The 26132-nt window shown below is 36.8% G+C and overlaps 1 protein-coding gene across 1 annotated transcript in view; it reads left to right on the plus strand.

The window, feature by feature from the left end:
* PRKN (parkin RBR E3 ubiquitin protein ligase) overlaps positions 1-26132 on the plus strand; it is a 674505-nt gene that overhangs the window by 234273 nt on the left and 414100 nt on the right. The window contains exon 4 of the mRNA XM_066315857.1: positions 2382-2500. Coding sequence (XP_066171954.1) covers positions 2382-2500 — 119 coding nt within the window. The remainder of the gene's footprint in view (positions 1-2381; positions 2501-26132) is intronic.

A 26132-nucleotide genomic window follows, 5' to 3' on the forward strand; every position in this document is an offset into this window, starting at 1 on the left:
CACAAGACAGCAGGGAGTGGAGGACTGGATCAGGAAAGGCATCAGCCAATTAACAAATTATTTAATGCTGTAAGGGCTCATGTAATCAATAAGATGGTGCTGTTTAACTTGGAAGGGTTTCATTAGAATCATGCCAGGAATCCATTTGGAGTGTTAGACTGAACTAGGACAGTGAGCACTGGCACCACAGAATTACTCAGGATGGGTGAGAATAAGAAGCAGCAGTTTCAGTAGTCCCATTGGACAGCCCTCATACAAAACTGGAACAATGGGAGGAGACTGGTGGTAGGAGAATAGATAACAGGCTCTGATCTCACTTTCTGCCGTTGAGACCAAGTCAGGAATAAGTGGCTGAAATCATCTTGCTTATCATGGACCTCTACTAGCAATAGCATTCTTGCTTTCTTAAGTCATGGAGCATTCCCTTTCAAGTGTCCTAAAGGCACTGCCTTTACTCTTATTGATTGATCTGCTGATCCTGCAGAGGAACTGCCAAAAGTAAAATTAAGTCACTTGTGATGTCCTCCTTCTCATATCCAATACCATAATTTAGATTTTTGATGTGGATTTTAGCTCAAATCAAGTCTAATCCAGACGTGCTCTCAGTTCCAGTAATCAGAGCCCTCAGCAAAATACAAGTGAATGGATATCCAGATGTCCAAGACTGTGTCACCTTAAGTTTCACAATGTTGTATCATATATTAAATAGTTCAGCATGAGCCTTTTTTCCTTTAATTTAACTATTTTAATCCCAGAACTGTGTTTTAGACTGATTTGAGGAGTGTCTCTCAGCCTTTTTAGTTGCAATTATTCGTATGAAAAGTGTGTGTGCAAATGTATGAGTGTATGTCATTTTCCACAAAAGCTGAATTCAGTTTAAATTCTGTAATGCTTTGTATTCTGCCATGGTGGGAAATACTTTCCAACGAAGCATAGTGAAAACACGTGATCGATCAGTTGACTAAAATTAGTTTTGAATACATCACTGATATACTTTTATGTAGCTAATGTTTTTGAAAAATTGAAAAATTGTTACAAAATTTCTTTCAATACTGTACATCTACTTCGTAGACATCTGCATACCTTTTCTTAGAAAAAAGATTTTTTGGATGACACAGTTCTCTGAGGTTGAGTTTTGAAAACTTAAATTATTTTTGAGCTACATTTATATTATATTTGACCAGATTTTATATCAGGACAGCCTGATATAAAATTTAACATGAATATGTATAAAATGTAATTGATTGGCATTTTGCATTGGCAGAACATGGGGTGTAATCCTTAATTGTGTGAGGGACATATAAAAAAATTAAGGAAGTCAGCCATGTTTAAAAATATTATTCCAGGTCATATTTACTGTGGTAATGTGCTAGGGTTCTAATGTACATAAAACATATATTGCTGACGAATGCAGGGAAAAATAAGAAAATAGGGAAAAAGACAGTGAAAAGTTTTTCATCTTTAAGAGATTGCTACGGATTCTGAAGTTCACCACTGTTAATGGATCAAGTCTCCTCTTGATATTGAGAAATTTTTGTTTGAAACCTTATTTTGGTCTCATTTCAACATCTGATGATAAGCTTGAGTCTCTGAACTTGTAGCTGCATTAAAACCATGCCAGGGATATTCTAGCGTTTTGTAAGGAATAGCAATAGCTATTCTAAAAAGTGCTTTACTCAAAACAGTGGTCAGCATTGCCTGTGAAATCAAATTCATTAACATTGCCCTGGGCTTTCACAATTCTCTGCATATCACATTCTGTTCCATGGTTTCACAGAACAGAATGCGTTTCATTTCATTTTCCTTGAAAATTTACTTGGCCTAATATCTTGGCAGCAGTTTGTAAACTTTGCAAGGTTATAAGGCTGCCAGAAAGAATGAAGATCTGGCTTCCAGTCTTCTATGAATAGAAGTAAATTTGCTAAATTAAATATTTGTTTTCTTTTTGTGAAATCAGTCAAACTCATCTTTTAAACTTCATCTAGAGAAAATTTTAGGTTATTTGACCTCATAAAAACTGCAGCTAGGCAATTTTAGACTGGAAGTGAGATGCAAATTATGGAGGGCTGGGATAATTAATCTCATACATCACTTGCCAAGGATTTCAGTGGGTGCTCCTCAGTGGTAATCTCTGGATGCATTTTCAAGGTGTTAGGGTGCAGTTCACCTGTACTTATTGATCAAGGAGCAGGAGTTACTGGAAGGTGTAAGGAACTAGACCAGATAAGAAAAGATGATCACAAAGTTGTCTACAGAACTTAAAATTATTTTAACTTATCACTTACAGAGTCAAACAGAAAGCTTTCGTGACAATTTGCTGCTGATTTTCAGTATACATCAAAAGTGGTTGTTTTCTGTTTGTTTATTTTTCCTCTTAACAGGTGCAGCAAGTTACAACAGTTTTTATGTTTTTTGCAAAAATTTCTGCCAAGCTGTGAAGCCTGGAAAACTGAGGGTCCGCTGCAATGTGTGTAAACAAGGAACCCTGACGCTGGCAAGGGTAAGCTTTTTTTGGATGCCTTTCAAGGTTTTGGGGTATATGGAGATGACATATCTAGTCTTTTCTATTTGCATACATATGGCTGTGTATATATGTAGTCCTACTGTGTTTTTGGTTTTTTTTTTTCTTGCTGCTTAGAGCTGAGAAGTGTAATTCAAAGGATATTGAAAATTTCACTCCCTTGTTTCCATTATTTGGAGCGCATACAAAGAACGTGGTGCCGACTAGAGCTCCAGTCCTTGAAAGACATACTTCACTCTTTATTTTAAGGACTAATGATTAACCCGATTGTATGCACAATCTATACAGCTAAAATGATGGGATGATAGATGTTTATTCAAAGCTTGGAGCAGTTGTTAGGGCCTCAGAAAGACCTAAATTCACATGTAGGTTGTGACCGTTATGGGCTGAGGCCAGAAGTTTTTTAACAGACGTGTAGTTGAGAATATTAATCCCTCCAGCCCCATCTCTGCATTTAAAGTCAAGGAAAAGTTATTCTTGGACAGCAAACTAGTAAGAGATTTCTCAATCTTGGTTTGGACTCTAAAATGAGAGAGTGTTAGGGAGTGAGTTGAATATGTAGTAGTGTAAAGTTTTGAAGGGTTTTTCTTCTGTGTGAGTGCTGCTGAATTTCACTGCTAATGTTGCTGTCGAGTGAGTCCTCCTCTCTCCTAAATCAGTGTTTGTTAACCAGGTTTGTTATATGAGAGCTTTAGGTTTTGAATGAGACTGAGCCATACTACACTATAGCTCAGTTACAAGGAACTTTCATATTCAGCCCATGTTCAAGTGTTTAAATTTTTCTTTTGCTGTGGTTCAAAGTTTCAGTTTTGTGTTCTCAATGTAGCACAGTGTTTCAATGTCTTTACATGTAATAGCATTGTAAAAAATAGCAATTAAAAATCTAGGTTCTATATTCTCCTTGAAAAGAATAAATCATACTTGTACACATCTAATTCAAAAACCACTACCACAATGCCCCTCAAGTTTTGTGTGCTATTCCTGAATTAATCAGCTACCTCTGATTTATTTCAGAGGCTACAAAGTGTTGCATTTTGTGGTGTTCCAGATGAACACATCTAAGAGGATTCTTTTTTACTCACAATGTGTGTTTAAATACTGGTGATTAGTATAGGCTTAAATCACACATAAATCAAGACAGAAGAGAAGACGCCATTAATCTACATTTCCAATGGATAAAACCACAGACAGTATTGTATTCAGCTTGTATACATGAAATCAGTGCTGCTGAAAGGCATTGCCTTTGTCACTAGAGGAGTCTGAATATTATGGATTCCACTGACACCACACAACATGAGTCCTTTGCTAGACTCAGTGTCTTCCTTCAGCATGTCTGCTTTTGGAAGTGATGACTTTCACATCTGTGCTGTTTCATTTGGCATCTTTGCATTCCTTGCAATAAATAAATCTAAATACATTTCCAAACTTTTCAGCTTTCACAGTATCTACGCTGTTCTTTGTTTTGGAGACTCAAAAAAACCTCCCCAAAAAACATCAACCCTGTATTGTCTCCCAAGAATTCCTCCTAAGTCCACGGTGGAAATGCTGTTATAAGAAGTTTCAGTACAGTATACCTATAAATAGTTTCTGATTGCCTGGAATGTACGTGGGCCTACATTCTTTTGGCAAATACGGGTTCAATGACACAATAAATATATGCAAGCTGAAAAATTCAATTGAATGAGCAGATTATAGCTGCTTCTTCTTTCTATTAGCATATTTTACAGTACCTATGAAAAGAAAGTGGCTGGAAACTTGTAGTAGAAGCTGTTCCAATTTTCAAGGTTGATTCAAAAAAATCCCAGCTTTCAGAAGGTTTGATAAGGTACTTCAGCATAAAAGTACGAAAGAGGGAAGGGAGATATCTTCTGGAGAGTTTAAAATGATAATTTTATTCTGTTTTAGTTTTCAAATAATGCTTGGCTGTGAAAATAATTTGCACTTGAGATTCTTGTTACTTTCTCCCGAAAACAAAGAAAACGTTATCATTCTTTTCCTCTGGAATTGAAGCAGAGCACAGTAGTTAGGAACAGCGAGCATGCCGTTCCTGCTGTTTGGGCTGGTGGTTCTGTGGGCTTCCAAAGTGCAGTGTTTGTAATACGGGCACTCTTGATGTCACGAATCTGCTCTGCAACAGTCAGTTTGTTTTATAAACACACAGCCTCGATCTCAATCCCATGGTTAAAAAGAGTACGTGCAGATTGGGCATGTGCCTCCTCCACCTTCTTTTCTGGTCCACTTTCCAAGGAGACAGGAAATAATTCCAGTTGGAGTGGCTTCTATTATGTACTAAGACATATTTCTTACTGTACAGAGAGCACTCTGCATTAAGGCCGAGCAGAAGTGCGGCTCTCACAGCAAGTGAGCTGTATCTGCCCTGCTTTCTTCAATGCATTGCAGTCTACAGCAGGCAAAGTCTGCTGAAAAGGTTAAAAAAAGTTCAAGTTAGTGAATTACCCCAAATCCTCTGTCTTTCCCCTCCAATTGCATTGGGCTGTACCACTGATTGCTGATTGATATCCTCTCTACTGGTGCTATAGTTACTCTCCTTTTATAGAGACATTAGTCAAAATAAAGTTGATGTAAACAACTATTTAAAAAATTTGTCTGTACCACTATACTACAGATCTGTCAGCAAAGCCACTTTTTTCTTTTTTTTTTTTTTAAAAGATCTTTTTTTTTCCCCCAATCTTGGTAAACTGTGCCTGACCTTTACATGGCAACACAGCAAGTTTCTTGAGAAGCTCTTTTGTGCCATAAGCACCAAAGCACTCAGTAAGCCAACATTTGTTACACTAAATCTTTTATTGAGATGAAAGTGAATACCTGTGTAAAACCTGCACAAAGCTTTGTGCAGCCTTCACTTCTTCATGCTAATCCTTTGACTACCTAAGCTACAAATGACCAGCCTAATTAAATTGAGCTTTCTTTTTTCATGGTGTGTTGACTGACATCTAAAATATTACTTATTCATTTAAGTAGTCTTATTCTAAAACCATATTTAGCAGTCATGCCTATTTGCATAGCATTATTTTAATATACGATGCTCAGATTAGATTTATGATACAATTTCAATTTCTATGAAATTAAAGAGCCCACTGTTTTTAATTTTACCAAGGATATCCATCTAAATATTAAATTTGTTATTTTACAGTTGGTACTTACCTGGCACTTTACAAAAATTTCATGACCTAATGCTTTATGGGAGATGTATGCAGGTTAATTTAATTATAAGAGAATGTCACTGTAAAAATATCGCATCCCCAAGTGTCTCTAGTTAATCAAGCACAAAAAATAGCAGTAAAGATTGGTGTGGGAGTCTGGTATATGCCACGTGCAGCCCTACCAGTGAGTTTTTTCATATAGCTTGAAAATTTCAGTGGTCATGATTTAGATAATTAGGGTATTTGTCTTTCCAGAAAACAAAACCAGCAACAACAATATAAAAACACCACCAACAAACCAAACAACAAAGTTACAGCAAATTCAAAATAAACAAACGAGCAAAAACCCACCAAAAAATCTGATTATAGCAGTCACATTTGCAGTCCCTTTTTTGGAGCTGTAACTGCGTTAACATTCACAGTGTTCTCTAGTGAAAAGAAAAATGTGTATCTGTGAATGGAAGCCAGATTCTGAGAACTGATATGCACCAGGCTATACACAAACCCACACTTTTCCAATGTATCTGACTCTGTGTGTACTCCTGCTAAAAAAAGACAGGAACATTTGATTTGGTATCTGTCATATTTCAGAATTCAACCAGAATAAGAGCCTGGATTGAAGTGTGGCAAATAGACTTTGGGCCTCCCCATTCAGGCACAGATGCTCTGGTGGGGCCATTTCTGGTGTAGGGCCTCATCACTACTTGGTCATTCTTCTTCTTCTTGTGTCCATGCTATTCAGTAGTGAGTTCTCAGTGTACCATAGAGCACAAGCACCAAAGGAGCTTGCTGTGGCTCCACTGTACTTTGCAAGTGTTCATATCATTCTGTCAGATCTTTTTAGACATGTGGAGTTGTATTCAGATCTAACTCCCTTCAGCTGAGATGAGATTTAGCTTTTGTCACTTAGAGCACATCTGGTGCATACTGTCCCATTGCTGTCCCTGCCCTCTGTTCTCCAGAGGAGCCTCCTGACTTCACAGGTTTTGTTAAACCCGCTCTGCCTCAGATCTGCTCTTCCACTGTTTATCAAATTAAGGATGTTGCTTATATCTATTTCTTTTCCTCTTAAACCTAACAAAGAAATGGATGTTTGCTGAAATTTGTTTTTCTGGAACCATGAAGGACTTGTGATTTAGGTGGTTTGTCAGCATAGCCTGTGTGGTACATCACAGTTTTGCACAACAGTTTTCTGAGTGCCTTTCAATGGTATAAGTGGTCTTCCTAATAGATGAGAGTACAATGTTTGGAATTTGATACCTTCATATTTCCTAGGAAGATAAAGATCTGTAACAGTAATTTTCTTTGAGTTCTTACTTCCTAGCCCAATTTAAACTATTTTAATAGGGTGTTTTCTTTTTGATTAATATGAACTTAGCAGAGATTTTACAATAATATAAAATAAAAAGGCAGTTTACTCTAGATCTCTGGGGTTTTTTTAATATATCATTGTAAAACTCCATTTCACAGTGCATAACCTGTCATCACTGCTCATCTGTGGTCACGTTTTTTTCCTGGAATCAATTACTTGTGTCCTCCCTCAGTGACAGGGGAAGGAAAGAGTACTGCTCACTGCATCAGAGCAAGGCTGACTGAAAGAAAAAGGGACAAGTAGCACCTCTGAAATTATGTAGTCCTTACTGCTGCTGAGTCAGCTTCTCCCCTCTGATGGTTACACTACTGGGGTAATACAGCAAACAGATTACAAAAAAATCAATTTGTCCTTTAAAGCTAAACTGCAAAATAAACAGCCACTGAAGTGTGTGTGAAAAAGTGTGATCTCATTTACAGGCTGGGAAAATATTAAAAATGTGATTGAATTCTTGAGTATGGGTAACGAAGGTATTTGTCTCTCCAAAATTACATGTGTTCTGGGAGGATACAAATGTTTTTGATATATATTATAGCTTACACATGACAAACAGTATGTGTTCAAATGCTTCTATTGAATACTGTGGAAAAGAAAGTTACCACTGTAATGTGTGACTCCTTGGTCAAACTAACAAATGTGAAACAACCATTTATTGTTGGGTTCCTGCTAATGAATGTGTTAGTACAAAAATAGCTTAATTTCCCTGCATTTGGCTGGCAGAAGTAGCATTTACAGGAAATTACATGTATTCAGTATATGTGCTTCTTTCTACATAAATAATGGAAAATGCCTCAGTTCTGACATCTAAATTGCCACCACTGGGCATTGATGTTAATGCTGCCTTGAGAAGACTAGGCTAGAGAAAAAATGCTCTTGGAACAATTTTTCCCAGGGTTTCCACAAAATCTTTCTTCATTAGTTATATTAGGTCAGCACTCTTAATTTTAAGCCAAGTGTTTTTTTTTTTTTTTCTTAATATACCAGTGTTTTTTGAGAGAAAGAGCATCTTAAATACAGATGCATTATTCTGTTGTGTAGGCCATCCCAGCCATGCCAGGATTCAGAGAGAAATCAGGGGCACATTTTGATCTTTTCTCTACCTGCTGCATAGGGAAGTACTCTCTTGTGCATTCATTTCTCTTATGAAGTGATCTGATGGTAACAGGGATGTTGGATGTGAGCTGCTGAGACTGCCATTCACACAAGGAGTTTGTGTCAACCACTCTTCCTTATTGTTCTCACATTGCTTGCAGTGACTCGGTGCACAGCATCAGCTCTAAATAAGTTTAGTGCTGAGCTGATTCCAAGTTTGGAATTACTGGTGGAACTTCCCTAAGGATGATGGCAGGGCATCTGCAGGTCTGATTCTGCCTTTGCTCATCAAGTGTCTTCATTGCTTTTAATAACATCAGAAAAAGACCCCGAAAAAGCCACCAACCAAACAGGAAAATGCCTGCATTCTATCTTTAAAAGTCTGTTTTCTTTGATGATATATTATATTTTTCCAAATCCAGACGCACCCTGGGGAGGCTGCTCCAACAGATATTCCTGAGGCCTGTTTAGGATACTGTGGCACTTACAGAAATAAGAAAACTGAACACTGCATAGCTGCAAATTATTATTTTACAACCATTTTTATTCTTTCTTCTCCACATCTCTCTTTGGCTCTAAATCTCATTTTATTCTGAACCTCTTCAAAGACAGCCTCACAATTGCACCTGTCTCACATAGTCACAATGCCATTAGGGATGGCGTCCAAAATGCTCAGCTCCCATCTGAAGAGAACAGTTGGGAGGACTCAGAAGACTTGACAAGGTTTTATTCAGGCTCTTACCTACTCTTTCATTTATTTTTAAATATCCCTTAAGAAAAATTTCATTACATTGGACATAAATTGTAATATACAGTAAATGAAAACACATACTCGATTTATGGAAGAAAATCTCCTCCATTTCAAAAGACAGGAACAGCAATTCTTTCATGCAAAATAAACTTGGCTAAGGAAACAGTTTTGCTTCTATGTTGAAAAAATAATGTAAGTTCTTTTATTTTAATAGGATTAGAAAGTATATTTTAACTCAATTCTATTAGAAGCTCTGAGATATCTATGCATGATTTATACTATTTATTGCAGTATGTGTTTTCAGTGAGGTTACACGTTATAAAGCATCTTAAAAGCTAGAGAAAAATACCATTGGAAAGAAGGAAAATGACTTCGGTATTATGTACTGCTTCAAGTCATGCTGTGAAATAAAACTGCCTTTTAATGTGAAGCCTAGAGTGAGTTTCTCCAGCCTGGGTGACAACAGTCATAAATGAAAAGGAAAACAGTTACCAAATTTACTTTCAGATAAGACTTTTACATGAGTTTCTGAATCAAATGCCTAATAAAACCTTTTGCCAGAGAGGGTAGATTTACGCCTAGTAATACAGATGGTGCTCAGTGTATCTCATCTCTGCAGTGGCCCTGATATCAGGAAGCACAGAATGGTTGGGGCCGGCAGGGAGCTCTGGTTATCGGGAAGGTTATCTGGTCCAACGCTCCCCACTCAAGCAGGGCCACTTGGAGCCAGTTGCCCAGGACCCTGTCCTTTTGAATACCTCCAAAGATAGAGACTTCATGGGCTCTGTTCAGCCTGTGCCAGCACTCAGTGACCCTCACAGTACAACAGTTGCTCTGAATGCTCAGGCAGCACATCTTGTGTTTCAGTTTGTGCCCATTGCCTCTGGTCCTGTCTCTAGACACCTCTGAAAAGAGACTGGCTCTGGGTTCTTTGTATTCTCCCTTCAGCGATTATACAAGGAGGTGAGATCACCACTAATGTCTGTTTCAGTATATCATGGAAGGCCTGGGGCTAGTAAAAAATACCATGCTCAAAGCAACACTTGTTTTGTCAAAAATATTAGTTGCACTTGATTTTTTTCAATGTAAAGCTGTATGTTCTCCCAATGTATAAATGTAGATCAGATGTGGACTTTAAACACTTCCAGTCTTATAGGTCTTATGCTATTTCTATTAATGTTGTTATGTCTTTTTGTTTAGATGTGTACCTTTGGGGAAAAGAGAAAGGGAGTACCAACAGGTGATAAGTAAGGCTTATTCAGCTTTAGTTTGGGGAGCAGTTTTGGGCCCCCTCTTCTTGGGGGCAGAAATGTAATGAGAGAGGGAATGCTCTTTCCCTCTGGTTGCGTATTGCACCCACAAAAGTCTAGTGTTCTCCAGGGAAGTGAAAAGTTGCCTATTAATTTTTTGGCAGCACTGCTGTCATTGTCCTAACTACATGTGAAGATGGCCTTCTCTCCATATAGTAACTCTTCCTCTCACAAAGAAGGACCTTCTTTCGAAAGTTTCTTAGCTTTTTATCATGAAAGGGGATTGAATGAATATTCATCAGCATTCTAGATATTAGAGACATAGTTGCATATGTTGGTAAATCCTTGCTCCCTCCTGGATCCCCTTTTCTATTCAATAAGACAAAAATGTGCTGTGGATGTATTACTGGAATATATTACAATACAAAAAAAATCATGGGATGCGATAGTGGGGCGCTTTTTTTTTTTTTTTTTTTTTTTTTTTTTTTTTTTTTTTTTTTTTTTTTTTTTAATATGGCAGCTGCCACTGAGCTTCAGATGTGCCTGTGGATAACTGTGGATAACTCTCCTATTTTGCTTTCCTTATTTAAGTACAGCCAAACTTCTTTCTACTCAGTATTATTCCTTGGATAGCTGTGAATACAGAGACCCTGCTCACACTGCATTATTTCAACGTTTTTGATAATGATGATGATTACTCAAATCTAAAGGGTCATTAATTTTCATCCTAGTTTTTAAAATGCTGGAATATCTAAAGCAGCAGCTGGCCCAGGAGGAAAAAATAAGTGTATTTACTTAAGGTATTGCAGTAGCAGAAGTAGCAAATGTCAAACTATTTTCTTGAAAATGTACCTTCGTCTCCATTAAGAAGATGGTGTATTTTCTTAATAATAACAATAATCATCATATTAATGATAATAATGATTACTATTAAAGTTATAATTTTTAATGATTAATTTAAAACATAGTGAAGGGACTGTTTACCTCTAAAAGAACTATAAACAGGTATTTTTTCAGAGTCACTGTGGAAGAAATCATTCCAAATCTTTACATTTGGAATATCTCAGCTTATGCTGTTTTTCCTAGTTCTGGACTAAATTACTCAATAAGAAAAGTTTGAGGTACTTAAAATTATGTAGGTAAAACTCAGACATCTCTAACTAAAAAAATCGGCTAATTTTAAGTTACATTGATTAGACTTATTTAGAAAGGTTTGTGATCTAAAAGTATTAAGGTAAAATTCATTAAACCTTTCCTCAGAGCTTCATTACTATAAACATGACGGAGCCCCAACCAGGGTAGTTATATTGATTTAACTTCCTTGGCAAGGTATGTAGTGTTCTAATGAAGGTTTTCCCCTTCATCTTGGGAGTGATGATCAGTTAACAGTCCACAAATGAATTCTTAGTACTTATTTAAGTTTTTCTGCTGCAAGCAACTGGATAAAACAAACATTCTTGGTCCTCTGTAGTAATTGCATACGTTTAAAGCTTGCTACATCGTGCAGAAAAAAGAATTTCGTACATCTTGAATGTAGAAGGTGTTATGTTTGTTTTGAGGTAGTTTTGAAATACCATAAATGCTTCTGTGTTAAGAATTACATTAGTTTAGGAGTCCAGTTCTTTTTTTTTTTAAATAACTACACAAACATGCATGTAACATTGAACCCTGAAAATTTTCTAGGCTTTGTTTGCACACTGTCATAAAAGATTAGTGAAGAAAGTAGATCTGATCTACATGTGCACATCAACTGTTTATGATCTGATGGTTAGAAGCACTTCATAGTTCTTTCCAATCTCTCTCTACATCCCCAAGTTCTAGATTTTGTTGCTTTTTTAAAAAAAATTGAATTCAGGATTTAATAACTAAAATCAGTATGTTCTACATGTCCTTATTTCTGTAAGTGCAGTCAAAAAGTCAGTTCAGCTGGCAGCAGTTACCTTTTTCAGAGTAAGGCACTGCATTTTAGCTGATGCCTCAGGTTCCTGTAAAGAGCACCAAGAGATGTTTTTGCTGGCCTTCTTCTGCTTAGCTCTGCACATATCTTGCCAGATGAAAACACTACTGCAACATTCCGACTCAGGAGTGTTGCAGAGTACTGTTTGTAACTTTGAAAAAATGACCAAAGATGGTGTTATTTGTCTGTTACCAGTATAGATGGTAGGACCTATTCTCAAAACATAAAAAGAAATATATCTCCCTAGAGTGTGTTCATTCTCTCTCACATTGCAGATTGCCTGTCTTCTCATACACTGTGTCCTGTGTGTCCTATTTTGCACTGTCCTCATCTGAGTATCATGTGCTTTCTGGGTGGTCATATCTGTGCATATTCTGACTTGCTTCATTTGAAAAATTTAGTTTCAGATGAAGAAAATTATTTCTACTGAAGTTAGGTTTTCCATTTCAGTCAGGTCTAATTTTTTTTTTGTTTGTTTTGTTTTTTTGTTTTGGTTTTTTTTTTTTTTTGTTTGTTTTGTTTTTTGTTTTGTTTTTTTTTGTTTTGAGCTAACAAACTTGGCAAATAGGTAGGAATGTGTTTAACCTAAGGTTTTCGTGGTGTTTTAGGTGGTGCTTAAGAGTGGGAGAAAAATTTTGTTTTAATATGCAATCTCTTCTGAATCTGTAGTTCTATGTGCTTTAGTTCAGGTCCAAAACTTCCAAGCTTCTTCTGTATGTGGTTAGAAATAATTTCATTCAATCTTTTAAAAAACAATCACTGAACTGAAAAGCTTTCTGGTTACTTGCATGAGTCTTGAGCCTCATGGACCTTTCTGTTGAAGTCATCAGACTGAGTGTCTGCCTGAAGGAAGTGTGACAGTAGTTTTGGCAAGAAACAAAATGGATTTAAAATAGCGCAGTCAGGTGCCATTCAGAATAACAGTTTCTATATGCATCTCCTGTCTTATAGGATATAAATCAGTTCAGGAAGTTGTGAGGTGACAATTTGTCACTGTTTTTATTCTGGACTAATAGAAAAGGACACTCTCTGGTTTTGTACAGTATTACATTTTTTTAAATATTCTTAAAAGGAAAAACAAACAAAAGCCACAATACCAATTTATGGAAGTAAGAGTGCTTTCACTATGCAACAGTTTTATTTATGTTTCATTTCACTTTTTTTTTGCTTCAATTTGGGTGATGTGTTTATTATGTGGTGTTATCCATTCTGGGTTTTTTTGGGATACGACCATGTCATAAAATACCATCAGTTCCTAATGGTGATGTACAGATTTATTTGTTGAGGATGGATTTTAAAAATAAACCAATGTTGCCTCACTCTTTGGCTTGGAACAGTGTCCAACTGGGTTTTTTTTTTATTTTTCTTTTAATTTCCCTGCAGGTCTTGACATCATGACAATAATTCTTCAATGTGTATTAATAATTATTCAGTTGATGTTGTCATATGTTAGATGTGATTTTCTCCTATCCCTGTGGCCAACCCAGTTAAGAGGAGCGCAGGATGGGGCAGTCCAGACTCTAGGCTGAACTGTGATCAGAAACAAGAGCCAGCAAGTTCCCCCGTTGGTGCCCAGCCCCTTCTGTATCAGTGCTGCTTTTTTTTTTTTTTTCTGGTTTAAGAAGCTGTATCCTGATTTCAGGCCCAGTGATGATTACTGATTTTGGCACTTTGGCAGAACAGTGATTTAAAGAGGAAAATGGAATTCATAGGCTTTATTTGCATCAACTAGAATGAAATTGCTAGATAAACGTTCTTGTAACACTACAAATTTTGTCGTTTTATTTAAAATGTTAGTACTCTGCTGGAAAAAGTTCTCTTCAGTTTGACTCCTATGATTCTCTTCTGTTTTCACTTTTTTTCTAGCATATTTCAATTTATATATTCCATTGAAGAGAATTGGCAGTTTGCAGCTTTCTTATTTGAACTTTAACTTTGTGTGGTGAGCAAGGTCTTCCTGTATACTTCAGGGAGGTGGCATGGTTAGATGCAATCCATTTTCCCTGTATTCTCTGATAAAATAAATTAGGAGGCCTGAGTGTTTTTTCTCTTCTAAGGTGACAAGGGGAGAAAGAAGGGGGGAGAGTGAAAATAGTTTATTTTTTGCCAGTACAGACACTCATTTTATGTTGGCTGCATATGTTGGACATGCATGGACAGTAACATGTCACAAGAAAATTAAGCAGAATTTGGTATGGGTCCTGCTATATTCTGATAAAATCATGACTATTACTTCCTCATGCAAAATTTGTTGAACGCCAGCTCGTCCGTAACTATAATAAAACCGACTAATGCATAAATGAATTCTGGCAATTTTCAATGAAATTTTAAAATTTGATATGACAGGCAGGAATGCTAAGAAGCAACCAAGTGTGTACACACTAAATGAAGGATTATCCTTATTTGTGAAAAATCCATTCCAGTGAGAAATTGAATTTGGGGCTTTTCTCAAAAAAGAAGGGCTACTGTGGCTGGTGAGCCAAATCAGTGCCTGATTTTACTGCCTTTACAGTAATAGGGTTATGTGAGACCCTTAAACAATACACAAGTGAGAAATGTAACTGAATACTCTATTCTCCCTTCTCTTTAAAGATTCCTCTCTAGATAGTCAACTACTGATTAAAACTGAATATGATCAAGCATATTAGGAATGATGCACTTCATTTATTAGATCATATTCTGTGAGCAGGCTCACCCTTCATCTTTTTGTCTTGCAGCGAGGATTTTCTGTGCAAAGCACATATGTACGGAGGATGTATAAAATAACTAAATGCATTGGTAGATCCTGTATTTATTATTCTTTCAACTGAAGAAAGAAGATTACATCTGAAAATAGCTGGTCCAGAATCTGGTCTACACCAGTATTTTAATTGACATTGAGGTTAGTGATAAAGATCAAAAACCTTCATGCCATTAAATACTGGCTTTTTTTGAGTCTCAACAATGTGTTGCTAGCAATTTCAGAAAGTAGACCTGTAAGGAGTTAGGCTGCAACCATCTTGGCACTAGTTTACAGTAAATAGATGCATCCCACTTAGAAAACAATTTGCATTAGACATACCTGTCTGTATGTGCTTTAATTATACATAAATGTTCTCTAATTATACATAAATCTAAAAGCTGCTGGTAAAACCTAACACAGTAGATTAACTTCTGGGAAGGGCTCTTTTTAATGAGCAAACTCTAAGCTTCCTGTATTGTCAGGATTTTAAACTGTCTCAGAGCACAAAGTGCTTCTTCAAATCCTGTGTCCTAGACAAAAAAAAGGACAAGTTTTGTAAAGTTTTGCAGCAACTGGTACACCACACACACACACACACACACACACACACACAAAAGAAAAAAAAAAAAAAAAAGGAGAAATGGAGAAGAAGAAAAACATATGAATCTGCTTCTTTTAAAATGCAGATTGTTGAGGCTGGAAGTCTCAACACTTAGTCACTGTGTTCTCTATTTGACCATATGCTTGCAAAATCTAGTGGGATGATGGAAAAACCCTAGTTAGCCTCTTGAAAAAAAATAGTAGAATAAAGTGGGGAAAAGAAAGGAATTTTATTAATTCCTGCTGCTATGCAATATTTAATATGTTTTATTGTCAATAGCTCTTATTGTCAATAACTCTGATATGGTGTGGAATCAATATGTGTTTCTTGATATTTGGCTCAGTTAATAGCTTTGTTCTTGAAATATATGAGATGTAATATCTAAGTATGCCTTTACATTTAAGACGAAATTACAAGACTTTTTCTACCTACTTCATACACAGCTAAAACTCAGCAGAATGCAACACCTATTAACAAGGTATCTCATATTTATACAAAAAATTGAGAAGCCATAGGTGAAAAAGGGAGTTATTTTGTAGTCCATCACAACCTTATGACGACCTCAACTATGCAGCTAAAATTTTGATGAATTTACTGGCAATAAGTCTCCATTTGAAATGAAGAAGGACATGACTGTAGTAACTCCTTGGCTGTCTTCCCACTCACTTTCCAAACAAGACTCGAGAGAGGAGGGATAAAGCAGACACAGATGAGGACTTTTTGAGGGAGGACAGGGGGAACACAGTTTTGTGTGTAAAAATACCTTTAAATGGGAATCATGAGGGAAGAGGCTTCTCCATTTGTCACCAGCAGCAGCATGTCTGCATTGGAATAAAATTTCAGTTTGGGAGTAAGTGGAAAGAATCCTTGGTCTCTTTTGGACAAGTAGCAACTGATAAGTAAATTGAATTCTAAGCAGCACTTTACTTGGCTTCAACTATGTTATTTTACAGTTCCAGTCTAGTTTCAGTCTAGTGTAAAATCAAGTAAACAACAAGATCCATGCAGTGTAATTTTGCAGGAAGTCCCACTGGCTGAGGCTGTCCTCAGGCACCAATCTCTGTGTGCAATGCCAGGCTGACGCTGATATGCAGAGACTCACAAGTTTTAGCAGGGTTGTTGTATAAGAAACAAGAATACAGTTCTCTCTTTATTTTTACATTATATTATGCCTACTCATGGTTTGAAAATCACAGTGTTATTGTAGACAGGGTCTTTTATGTATTCATCAATATACTGTATTTCTTCATGGCTAATTTACTTATCCTGTAAAAATATCAGAGTAATACATTTGTTCTAGTGTTTAGTAACCAAGCACAGTTATCTATAGACTTTGAAAGTTCGTAAAAAGCAGGTGGTTTATTCTCCCACTTATGTTTTACACTGAAGTAAAACTTTCAGACCTACAGTACCTGACTTGAGTGAAGTTATACCTAACCCTCACCCATAAAAGTGAAAGGAAAATTAAGTCTCTGTGAAAAATTAATCTTCAAAAGTTTTACATTCCTTTTCATCACCTTTGGGAAGTTTTATGGCTGAAGTAAACCTTTCCTGCCTTTGTGTTGTGGTAGAAACTTTCCATCATGATTTTCTATCTTTGTAATAGTGTTTAGAAAATAATAGTATTTGCTGCAGCAGTTACTCAGCTCCATATCAAAGACACAAACTACAGACTACTTCTTCTGGGACTGCTGTAAGATAAAATCTTACGTGGACTGGTAAAAGGGAAGGTCCTGTTTGTTAAATTGATCTGTTTGATACACAAGTGTTTTCGGTTCAGATTCTTCAACAGATAAGACACTGTAATGCCAAAGTTACTCCTGTTCTTTCTGTGTTACCACTTCTGCTCTTCAACCCACCAGGAACTTTTGTTTCCCCTGTTCATGATTTAGGGACTTAAGGAAAGAATATATATATATGTCCAAGAAGATTCTTTTTCTTTCTTAGTGAGATAAAAGGGTAATTCTTTATAGGTGTTTTACACAGTCTTTTGTTTGGACAGTATTTTTCTTTCTAAAAGAAAATGTTTTATACTCTGGATGTGAATATAAGTAGTATTCATGAGGAGGGAAGGACACAAATCCAAATATTGAAATGCATTGTGGGATAAGAGAGAGAAATCTTTACCACATTCCATACACTTCATCGCAGACTGTAGTAGATTGTAGACCTGCAAATAAACTGAAGTGAGCTTTAAACTTGCTAACTTGGACCCCACAGAGAGAAGATCAGGAACTCAGTACTGGCCAGCTGACTCCATTTCTTTGGTGTGTTTGTAGGCCCTGATGAATTCCAATTTGCTCTGTCCAGACTTCTACCAGTGCCTAACATAGCCCTTTAGTTGTTCCCTCCACAGTTTATTGTAGAAATAAAGCCTATTTTTTATGAGAAACAGAGTAGGAACTTCAGCATCCCATTATACAGGATGAGCAGGCAGTTCTTTCCTGTTTGAAGTCCCAATTAGAAGTTAATCAATTAATTAAATGCACTTTATTGAATTCAGTTTCATTATCTCAGAGAGATGGAGACCAAGGAGACTTACAAACTTATAGGAAGTAGAGTTACAGGTTATGACTCAGTCATTTGGCTTAGACTCTTCACCTATCCTCCCTATTAAAGCCTGTTCTGCTCACTATTTAGGCTCTAAAAATTTTACTGAAGTTTCGTTATTTGATGTCTTTCTATAGTGACCAGGTGTATAAGCAAAGAGACAACAGAGAATTTGGAATTGCAGGAAGTAAAGGGATAACTGTTGGTAGGCCTAAATAAAAGTGAAATGCCTTCACCTCTCCTTTCCTTCTCCCATTCCCTTCTTTCCACACTGGTGAATTTTGAGGTGTCTTTTGTTTGTTCCCGATTTTTGCTCTCTCAGCTGTCTGCATTTTATTTACAGGCAAAGTGAACCATCTTCATTTAGTTGCACTGATTTTGCTTTTGCTCTGGTGTCAGAATATAACCTGGCTAACCTTATGTGTTCACACAGAAATATACAATTTATGCACATGTTGTAATACTTGTCCTTAACAGTGACAGGTATGTGGTAACTATTAATATTTATTAATATTTACAGAAAATATGTAAATATTGATATTTCATAACAAACTGGTAGTCAAGTCAGAAGCTTGTTGTCAGAACCCAGACTTTTGTTAATGAGCAGCTCTTTCAAAGCCAGATTTCTAAAAATTCAGGTCTCTAATCAGAATTTTTAAACTGCAATGCATTATACAAAAGCATGCACAGGAGAGTAGTAAGGGAGATTTGAGTTACATTTAAAACAAAAAAAATTCTATCTCCTACTTTCATTTGTCTCGGGTTTTTATGTGTAGCTGTAATCAGGGAGGAAAGGAGAAAAACTTCAGTGCATTGAGTACTGAAGGAAAAAATGGAAGCAAATGCTTCTCAGTGAGCTTACTGCTTTTTAATTAGTGCCTGTGGGAAGATACTTTGCAGTATCAGTGCCATTTATACTAGTACTATCTTGCAACAGTGATATGCAAAATGTTTCCCACATCTCCCACCATCTTGTATAGCCCCAGAGCAGACATACATAAATAACTAATGGAAAAGGTAGGAAACTCTTTCAGTCATGCCTGTTTTGCTGATGCCTGAACAAAGGGGAAAAAAAGAGGGAGGGTACAGAGGAAGATGAAGAGTATGACTTCATAAATTCACTGTAACAGCTGTTCTATGAAATGCTGGGATTTGCTATTCCACACAGTGTAGGATGAAGGCAAAACTTGCAAGATTGTATTTCTCTGTGTAATGAGGTAGGCAGCCATGCGGTTAAATCATTTGCTTTCTCTGGGACACTGCTGGGTTCTTTGCTTTTGCATTTAACTGCTCTCAGGTACCAGAGTGTCATTCTCACCTTCTTTATTATAATTTTTCCCCTTGTACTTCCCGGTAAATGAGAAGTTTTACAGTGGAGCAGCTGCTGGTAAAAACATTGACCTAAAATAAAGCAGTCAGTATCTTACAGTTGGTTGAAGTCACTTCAAATTTTTGGTACAAGAAAATAGAAGCAGTGGCAGGTTGACAACTGTTTGCTCAGGAGCAATTTTGGAAAATCTTACTAGGTTTGAGCATGACTACTGCTAATTTAGTTTGCCTGTTCACCCAACTGAATTTCCAAAGATAATTTTAATTCTTCTATGAAAAGCAGATTAGAGTGTTGAGAAAGTAGGGTATTCTCTCTGAATTTGTTTTACACAAATAAAAACTATAAATAAATAAATTGATAAATGTTTTAAGGTTTTGTATAAAAGTAAAGATTGAGGGTTTTTTAATAGAGAATTAAGTTACTAGTAAAAAATAGTTTGATGCTATATGTTGGTGATTTTGGACAAAAGTCATCCGTATAACACTGATTTTACTTCAAAATAAGCTTATTGCTTACAAAAGTATTTTGCAGTCTGTCTTTGCTGAAATAAGACAACTTGCAAAGTGTGAAAAAACCCTGCCTTGTATCTTAGTCTGTAAAGTAGCTGAAAAATGTCAAGTCAAGAATGTAGTCTCAATTGATGTTTTTAGTTTAAACTGCAGTCACATTTTCTGGAACAATTGTTTCTAGCTTGTTGTATCATAACACGTGATCGATTCTAGCAATGTTTTTTTATTCCTAACCATGGCAATTAAACTCAATTCTTCAAAACCAGGAATCCGAAATAATTCATGCTTCTTTGTCATTGTCATGACATAGCAAAGATCTAATTCATTTAATGAAGGCTTTCAAGTAAAAGCATTATATGAACCAAAATATACAAGGGGAAATTTTCTGACCTCCACCATGGTCCTCCTGACAAGTATGTTTGCTCCATGTCTTCAGTGTAGAGTGCAGAATGTAAGAAATGGTATGATCCTCTCAGAGTGTTTGTAATTAAATATTATTTGGCCACAAAGCCATACTCTGATCATTTGTCTACATATGTACTAGTAGAGGTCTGTTTGTATGTTAGAAATCTCTGTGGGCTGAAGCTGGTGTATTTTATTTGTCCTTTCCAGTTGGAGTATTTTCTGCAGTATAGGTTTTGACCAACCATCACTGTATTCAGCTTTTTGAGTTATTTTAATCTCCACAAGTGAAGACTGTATATTTTTTCAAATGTACATCCTAAGGCTTTTCCAAGGTCCATATTTTAGTCACTGCATTATTATAACAGAGTGATGGCAAAAGAATGTAAGGAAGCTTTTAAATCTCTAAGTCAAGAGTAAGGTATATTAATCAAGCACTTTAGAGAAATAGTCTCAGATTTTGAAATATTATGCCATACATTTTAAAAATATTATTTTTAATCTCCCTCTCTTTTTATTCTGATTAAAATATTTCTTACAAGTGGAATAGGAAAAAGAAAGTGTTTATGATTGAAAAGGCTTCTTTAATTGCAGAGAAATATTTAGTCTTTACCTCTGCAGGCAGAGGGTTTAATAAAATCTTGGCATTTGAGCTAAGATATCAAAGTCTCAGAAAAAGAGCTAGTTTTTTATATTACCTCTGAAAATGCTATTTTATAAATTAAATTCTCATGGATAAATAAGTATGGCATCATTAATAGTTAGGGACTGATGTTGAGAAAGGTAAAGTGATAGTGTTCATATTAGTTCTGTGTTGCCAGAACTATTAATTACTTAAATCCTTTTACTGCTTTTGTGTGACTCTGTAAGTTCTGTAAGTGTTGCATTCATCTTTTAGGAAAACTGCTTGAGAGAAATATATGAGTCCTCAGCAATATATTTTGATGAATGTCAAGTCCTAAGCATTTCTAAACCACGACCGAATTTGTCACACGGCACACAAAGGTTACTAACTGTATTTATTAATATAGATCTGCTTAACTTGGGGCAAAGATCTTCAGAAAATGTAGGCAATGTTGTGCAGTAGATGGAATCTATTAGAGAAGGGGGATGTTATGTGTGCCAGTGGTACATTTTTGGTTATTTCTGAACACTTAGGAAAGTGCTCAACAACATGTAGCTTCCCGTAAAACTGTGGCTTTTGAATTCTAACTATTGCACTTTAAATATATTTTGTTCTTTGATCTTTTGCTGTATCTGAGGTTCTATCCTGATGGATCGCTATGCAATGCCCTGGTGAGCTGTAGAACGCATTGATGTCAGTCTCTCAGATTTCCAGCTCAGGACAGCCACCAGAGACTCTCATTGCTTAATTTACAATCCTGATATTCTCTTGTGCAATGAAATCCATCGTGTAATACTGAAACCACACTCTGACTCATATTCAAGTTGTTGAGTGTTCCTGTTTCCAGTGACATCTTTAAAATAAACAAACAGGCATCCTGTCCCAAACAATAACTCCAGTGAAAATGGTATTGAAAGTGTCTCTCTCAGGGATCCAGATTCATTCTTCTGTAAAGACATTCTGCAGGAGGTCAGAGAAAAGCAAATTTAGCCCCAAACAAATGACAGTTGCCTAGGGCCATGTCTGGTTGGGCTGTAGCTCCAAGTATTGTCCACAATCTGTTCCTCATCACAAGGGCATGTTGCTTGTTTATTGTCCATCAGGATTACCTTTTATTGGCAAAGGGCCTTTTTCACTGGTCAGCTCCCTGGGTGCAGTGGAAGGATGTTGAGAACTTCGAACATTAATACTTGGTAGAAGATGTGTGAAACTGTAAACTTACTTAAGAATTATCACAAAGGTATATGTAAAGTTTTCAAGGTATCTGATCTCAGGTATAGCAGATCATGTGAAATATGAGCAAAAAATATTGCTAATATTTCCTGAAAACTGCAGAAACACACCTGATCTAGACTAGATGCTTATTATCACTTTAATGTTTTGTGAAAAAGTTTTAGTTTAAAACATTTTTATTATTTTACTGAAAAGATATTCAGGGTCACCAGAGAGACCAGGCAAAGTTGTTAATGTTTAACTGAGTAATTCCCCTTTTATACCACTGATACTTTGAATCGTTTACAATGTAGTGCCACAACAAGTGGGGTGTGAGGGTTCTGGCTTCTGTTCTTCTTTGCCAAGGTCAGAAATTAATAATACACAGGAAACGTAGAATCAAGTTCAGACTTGGTTGTTTGTTATATCCTATCTATGCACAGACTCAGGTACCATGAGCTCCAACTAGCCTGCTAGGAAAATGAAGTAAAATGGAACCCTTTTAACTCTTTCCAAGGCTATTTAAGCACTAATTCCCCAATAATAAGGTGACACCTATATTATTTATGTTTCTGGCCCAATAATGACCATCCGAGACCCACAATGTGGACCTTTTTGACCCAATTACAGAAAACCACCTAAACACCTGAAGGAGGAGGTGAAGAAACACTCAGACAATGCCCAAAGCCCTCCATCTTGTCTCCCATGTATTACTATATACTAAAATCTCAAATCTAAGTTTTCACCCTGTGAGATCACACACGACCACTCTAATACACACCCACAACCCCTGTGCTATCACAATCTCAGAAGCCTGTTCCAAGGCCTCAAGTCAAATGTGGTGCCTGCCTGAGGGTCAGCACCCCTCAGCTCAGAAAGCCTGAAATTTTCAGCCTCCAGCATTCCAACAGTTCTCCAGTTCCTCCTACATAATGTATACCATAAAACCCTAAGTCACCCATTAAAATTCTTTTTCCTGTGATACCTATTAGGCATCACATATACTGGGTAATTCACTGCTTAACATCTGGCATTGCTTTTCAAAGATATGGGAAAAAAAAATCTCCCTACAGTCATCAACATTCAAGAACATATTCGGTTTTCTGAGGTCCAGGACACAGCTGCTCCAACAGGGAGCATGGAAAATAAATATATTCCTTCTCAGCATAAGCTGCCCACAGCATTCTTCCAGTTCAGAAACAGAGGCAGAAAAAAAACTCTATGTCAAAAGATTCATTGTGGTGGCAGTTCCAACAGGAGAAGCCACTCCTACAGCACCAGTCCAGGACTGCTGAACAGATTCTTATTTTATTATTTAGAATTAAATACACATGATTTAAATAAATTATTGCCATCTAGAAGTGCGATCTTCATCTTCTCAGTATACGAGCTCTTTTCTTAAGGCTGCTCTAGGCAGAATATAACTCCGTTCAAGCTTCCTTGTGGAAAACTTGTCATTAGAAGGAGTGGCTGAAGGAGTCTTCTCTTAGTAACTTCAGAAAGGTTGCATAAACTCATCTCTGATGGCAAACCTCCCATTTTCTGCCAACTCCTCCCAAGCATCTACCACATCTTGACTGCCAGGTTTCTAAGAAGAGGGCCGGATGTCACTCGTAATATAAACAAGTAACCAACTGCAGAAACTATGGCTGAGTAACGCAAAAGTTTTCTATTTTGTCCCAGGTTCATGCACTTTGGGATCTAAAGAGGACTGTGAAATGAACCTTACTCTCCCCATAGGTTGTTCAGTGTAAAATCAGAATATGAATGCGTACACATCCTCGAAAATACGCTTAGAGAAACATTTGTGGAAGTCCTACAAATATGAAGTTAGACATGCTGTCAACATGACTTCTAGAGCAACATGTGATTGCATGCTCACAGAGATCCTTTGACTGATGCTTTCCTTTGTGCATGCTCTTTCCCATTCACTTGTGCATGTTGTCTGCTCATTTTCTATACAGTTTGTTTTGAAAATATTGAAGTGTGTGTCTGTGTTAATAGTTAGAAAGATGCATTTTCTGGTTAGTAAGATCTGTAAGATCTGCATCTCACTGTAGCTGACAACAATAAGTGGAAGTGATGTTGTTTAGTAGCACTCTCATTCAAAGAGGGCTGTGTGGTGACAGCCTGTTGGACTAAATGTGTTTTTTGGAAATGTCACACTGTTTTACAGAGCTGCTTAGATTTCACAATGTGCCGTGTTCATTTTCTGCGTTACTGTCTGGCTTAAAATCACTAGAATTTTTCATACCCTATTTGTGTAGTCAACTGAATCATAATTTCAGGATTTTATCAGTCTTCAAGAGCAGAAGATACCAACTTTGCTTTTTTCCTTCCACCTCGCTTCTCTCAGCCGGGAGCTCTGCCATTTCAGTTGATTCTGTATCTGCTAGAGGGGGTGAATTTTAAGGCAGTTACTTAGGCTACAGGAAAACAGTGGGACACATAGTCAAAAAGTGATAGTCATTAGGAAAATATTGTAGCAACTTGTGGCAGTTCTAAACATTGATTTTGATTAATGAGTACAAGTGAGCAGCATTTACCACAGAAAAGTTTTAGCAAATTCTTGCTTCACATAAAGATAAAAGGAGGCTTTTTAAAACTGGAAAGCACTCTAATAACTTTTATCAGTAAATATGCCTAAACACAAGCTTCTTTGCTTTCGTGTGAGTCCATGCATTTTCTCATTTCCTGAGCCAATTCTGTGATGCTTAGTAGGTGTTTGGATCTTTGCCTTTTCCTTCCCCTACTGCTGGCATGCAATAGCTACAGGTTTTTTCACGTTCATTTCCCACAAGAAAAACCCCAGTTTAACATTTGTGCACCCTGGAGATGGGAAATGACAGGTGCAAAGCTCTGGAAATGCAAGTACCTTTGAACACATAGAGTTGTCACTGCTTTTTCTCATTGACTTTTCTCTAACTGTACAGCCACATTTGGATTCTCTAATAAACAGTCACTAATTAGTGTTTACCTAAGAAACTGTTGTGATTCCAACTTTCATAACAACACTGAGGTCTCATATGTGTGAACCTACCCTGCAGACCTTCCCTTCACTTGTTAAGAATGTTTGAAATACTCAGACTCAAGGTATAGTTTATCTTGCCACAAGCCAGCAGGCACACAGATGAATATTATCACACAGATTAATATTTCAGCTACCAACAGATCTGCATCTACTTAATAAACACAGTCCTCTACAAAGCCTAGCTAGCTGACCACCTTCTTCTCTGTCAAGCAACAAGTGTTCTGTTCTACTGTCTTAATTTTCCCACGCACTGAAAACAAGCTATTTTGATAACTTTTTCTAACTTTAAATAATGGCCTTTATATTCCTTGCTTGCTGTATTAGATTATTTTTGTACCAGATTTTAAGGAAACATTGGTGTCATGCAGATATTGCACTACACTTCCAGTGGATGCTGAGAAGTTTCTTATTTACCTTATTTTTCTTAGTCACCCCACAGCAATTTTAACAATGTCCTGTGAGTTACAAAATTCCTGTTGTTTATTGTGAGGGATTCTGTGTGCTTCTGCTTAACAAGATTTTGGGAGCAAATGAAACTTATGTTCTTGGGCTCCACTTTGATGAGCTAAGTAGGTAGAAAATAGGTACTTATAAGCATAAAACTAGTAGGAGGCAGATCAAAAAGAATTAAAAGGTAATCTTTATATTAGTTTGAACAAAGTAGCTTTGATGGAAGATTTTAGGATTTATAAAACTAAAGACATTCCTCCAGCTTTGCTGTTGACGACCTTCATCCATTTGGCTGCTCTTTGTGTGCCCGTGCCATGCATTTCATGAGGGTCCACGCTCCCCAAGGCTCAGATTGGCTCTGAAATCCAAGTTTCAAGTGAGCTAAGGATTCCTTTGTAGGGATACAAAGGATCCTTTATGACAAACTGGAACTGGTTTAAGCTGCCTGAATAGGCAGATGCTGTAGAGGAGGTAGGTGATTAAACAGAGTTGCAGAGGAAGCTATCAGTGAGAACATTTCAGAATTAAATGCAGTACTAATTTCTTAAAGCAACCCTTCTGGAAATTTCCCTTCTGACTGCTTTTCTCATACT

Source organism: Sylvia atricapilla, chromosome 3, assembly GCF_009819655.1.
Source record: "Sylvia atricapilla isolate bSylAtr1 chromosome 3, bSylAtr1.pri, whole genome shotgun sequence".
Classification (NCBI taxonomy): domain Eukaryota; kingdom Metazoa; phylum Chordata; class Aves; order Passeriformes; family Sylviidae; genus Sylvia; species Sylvia atricapilla.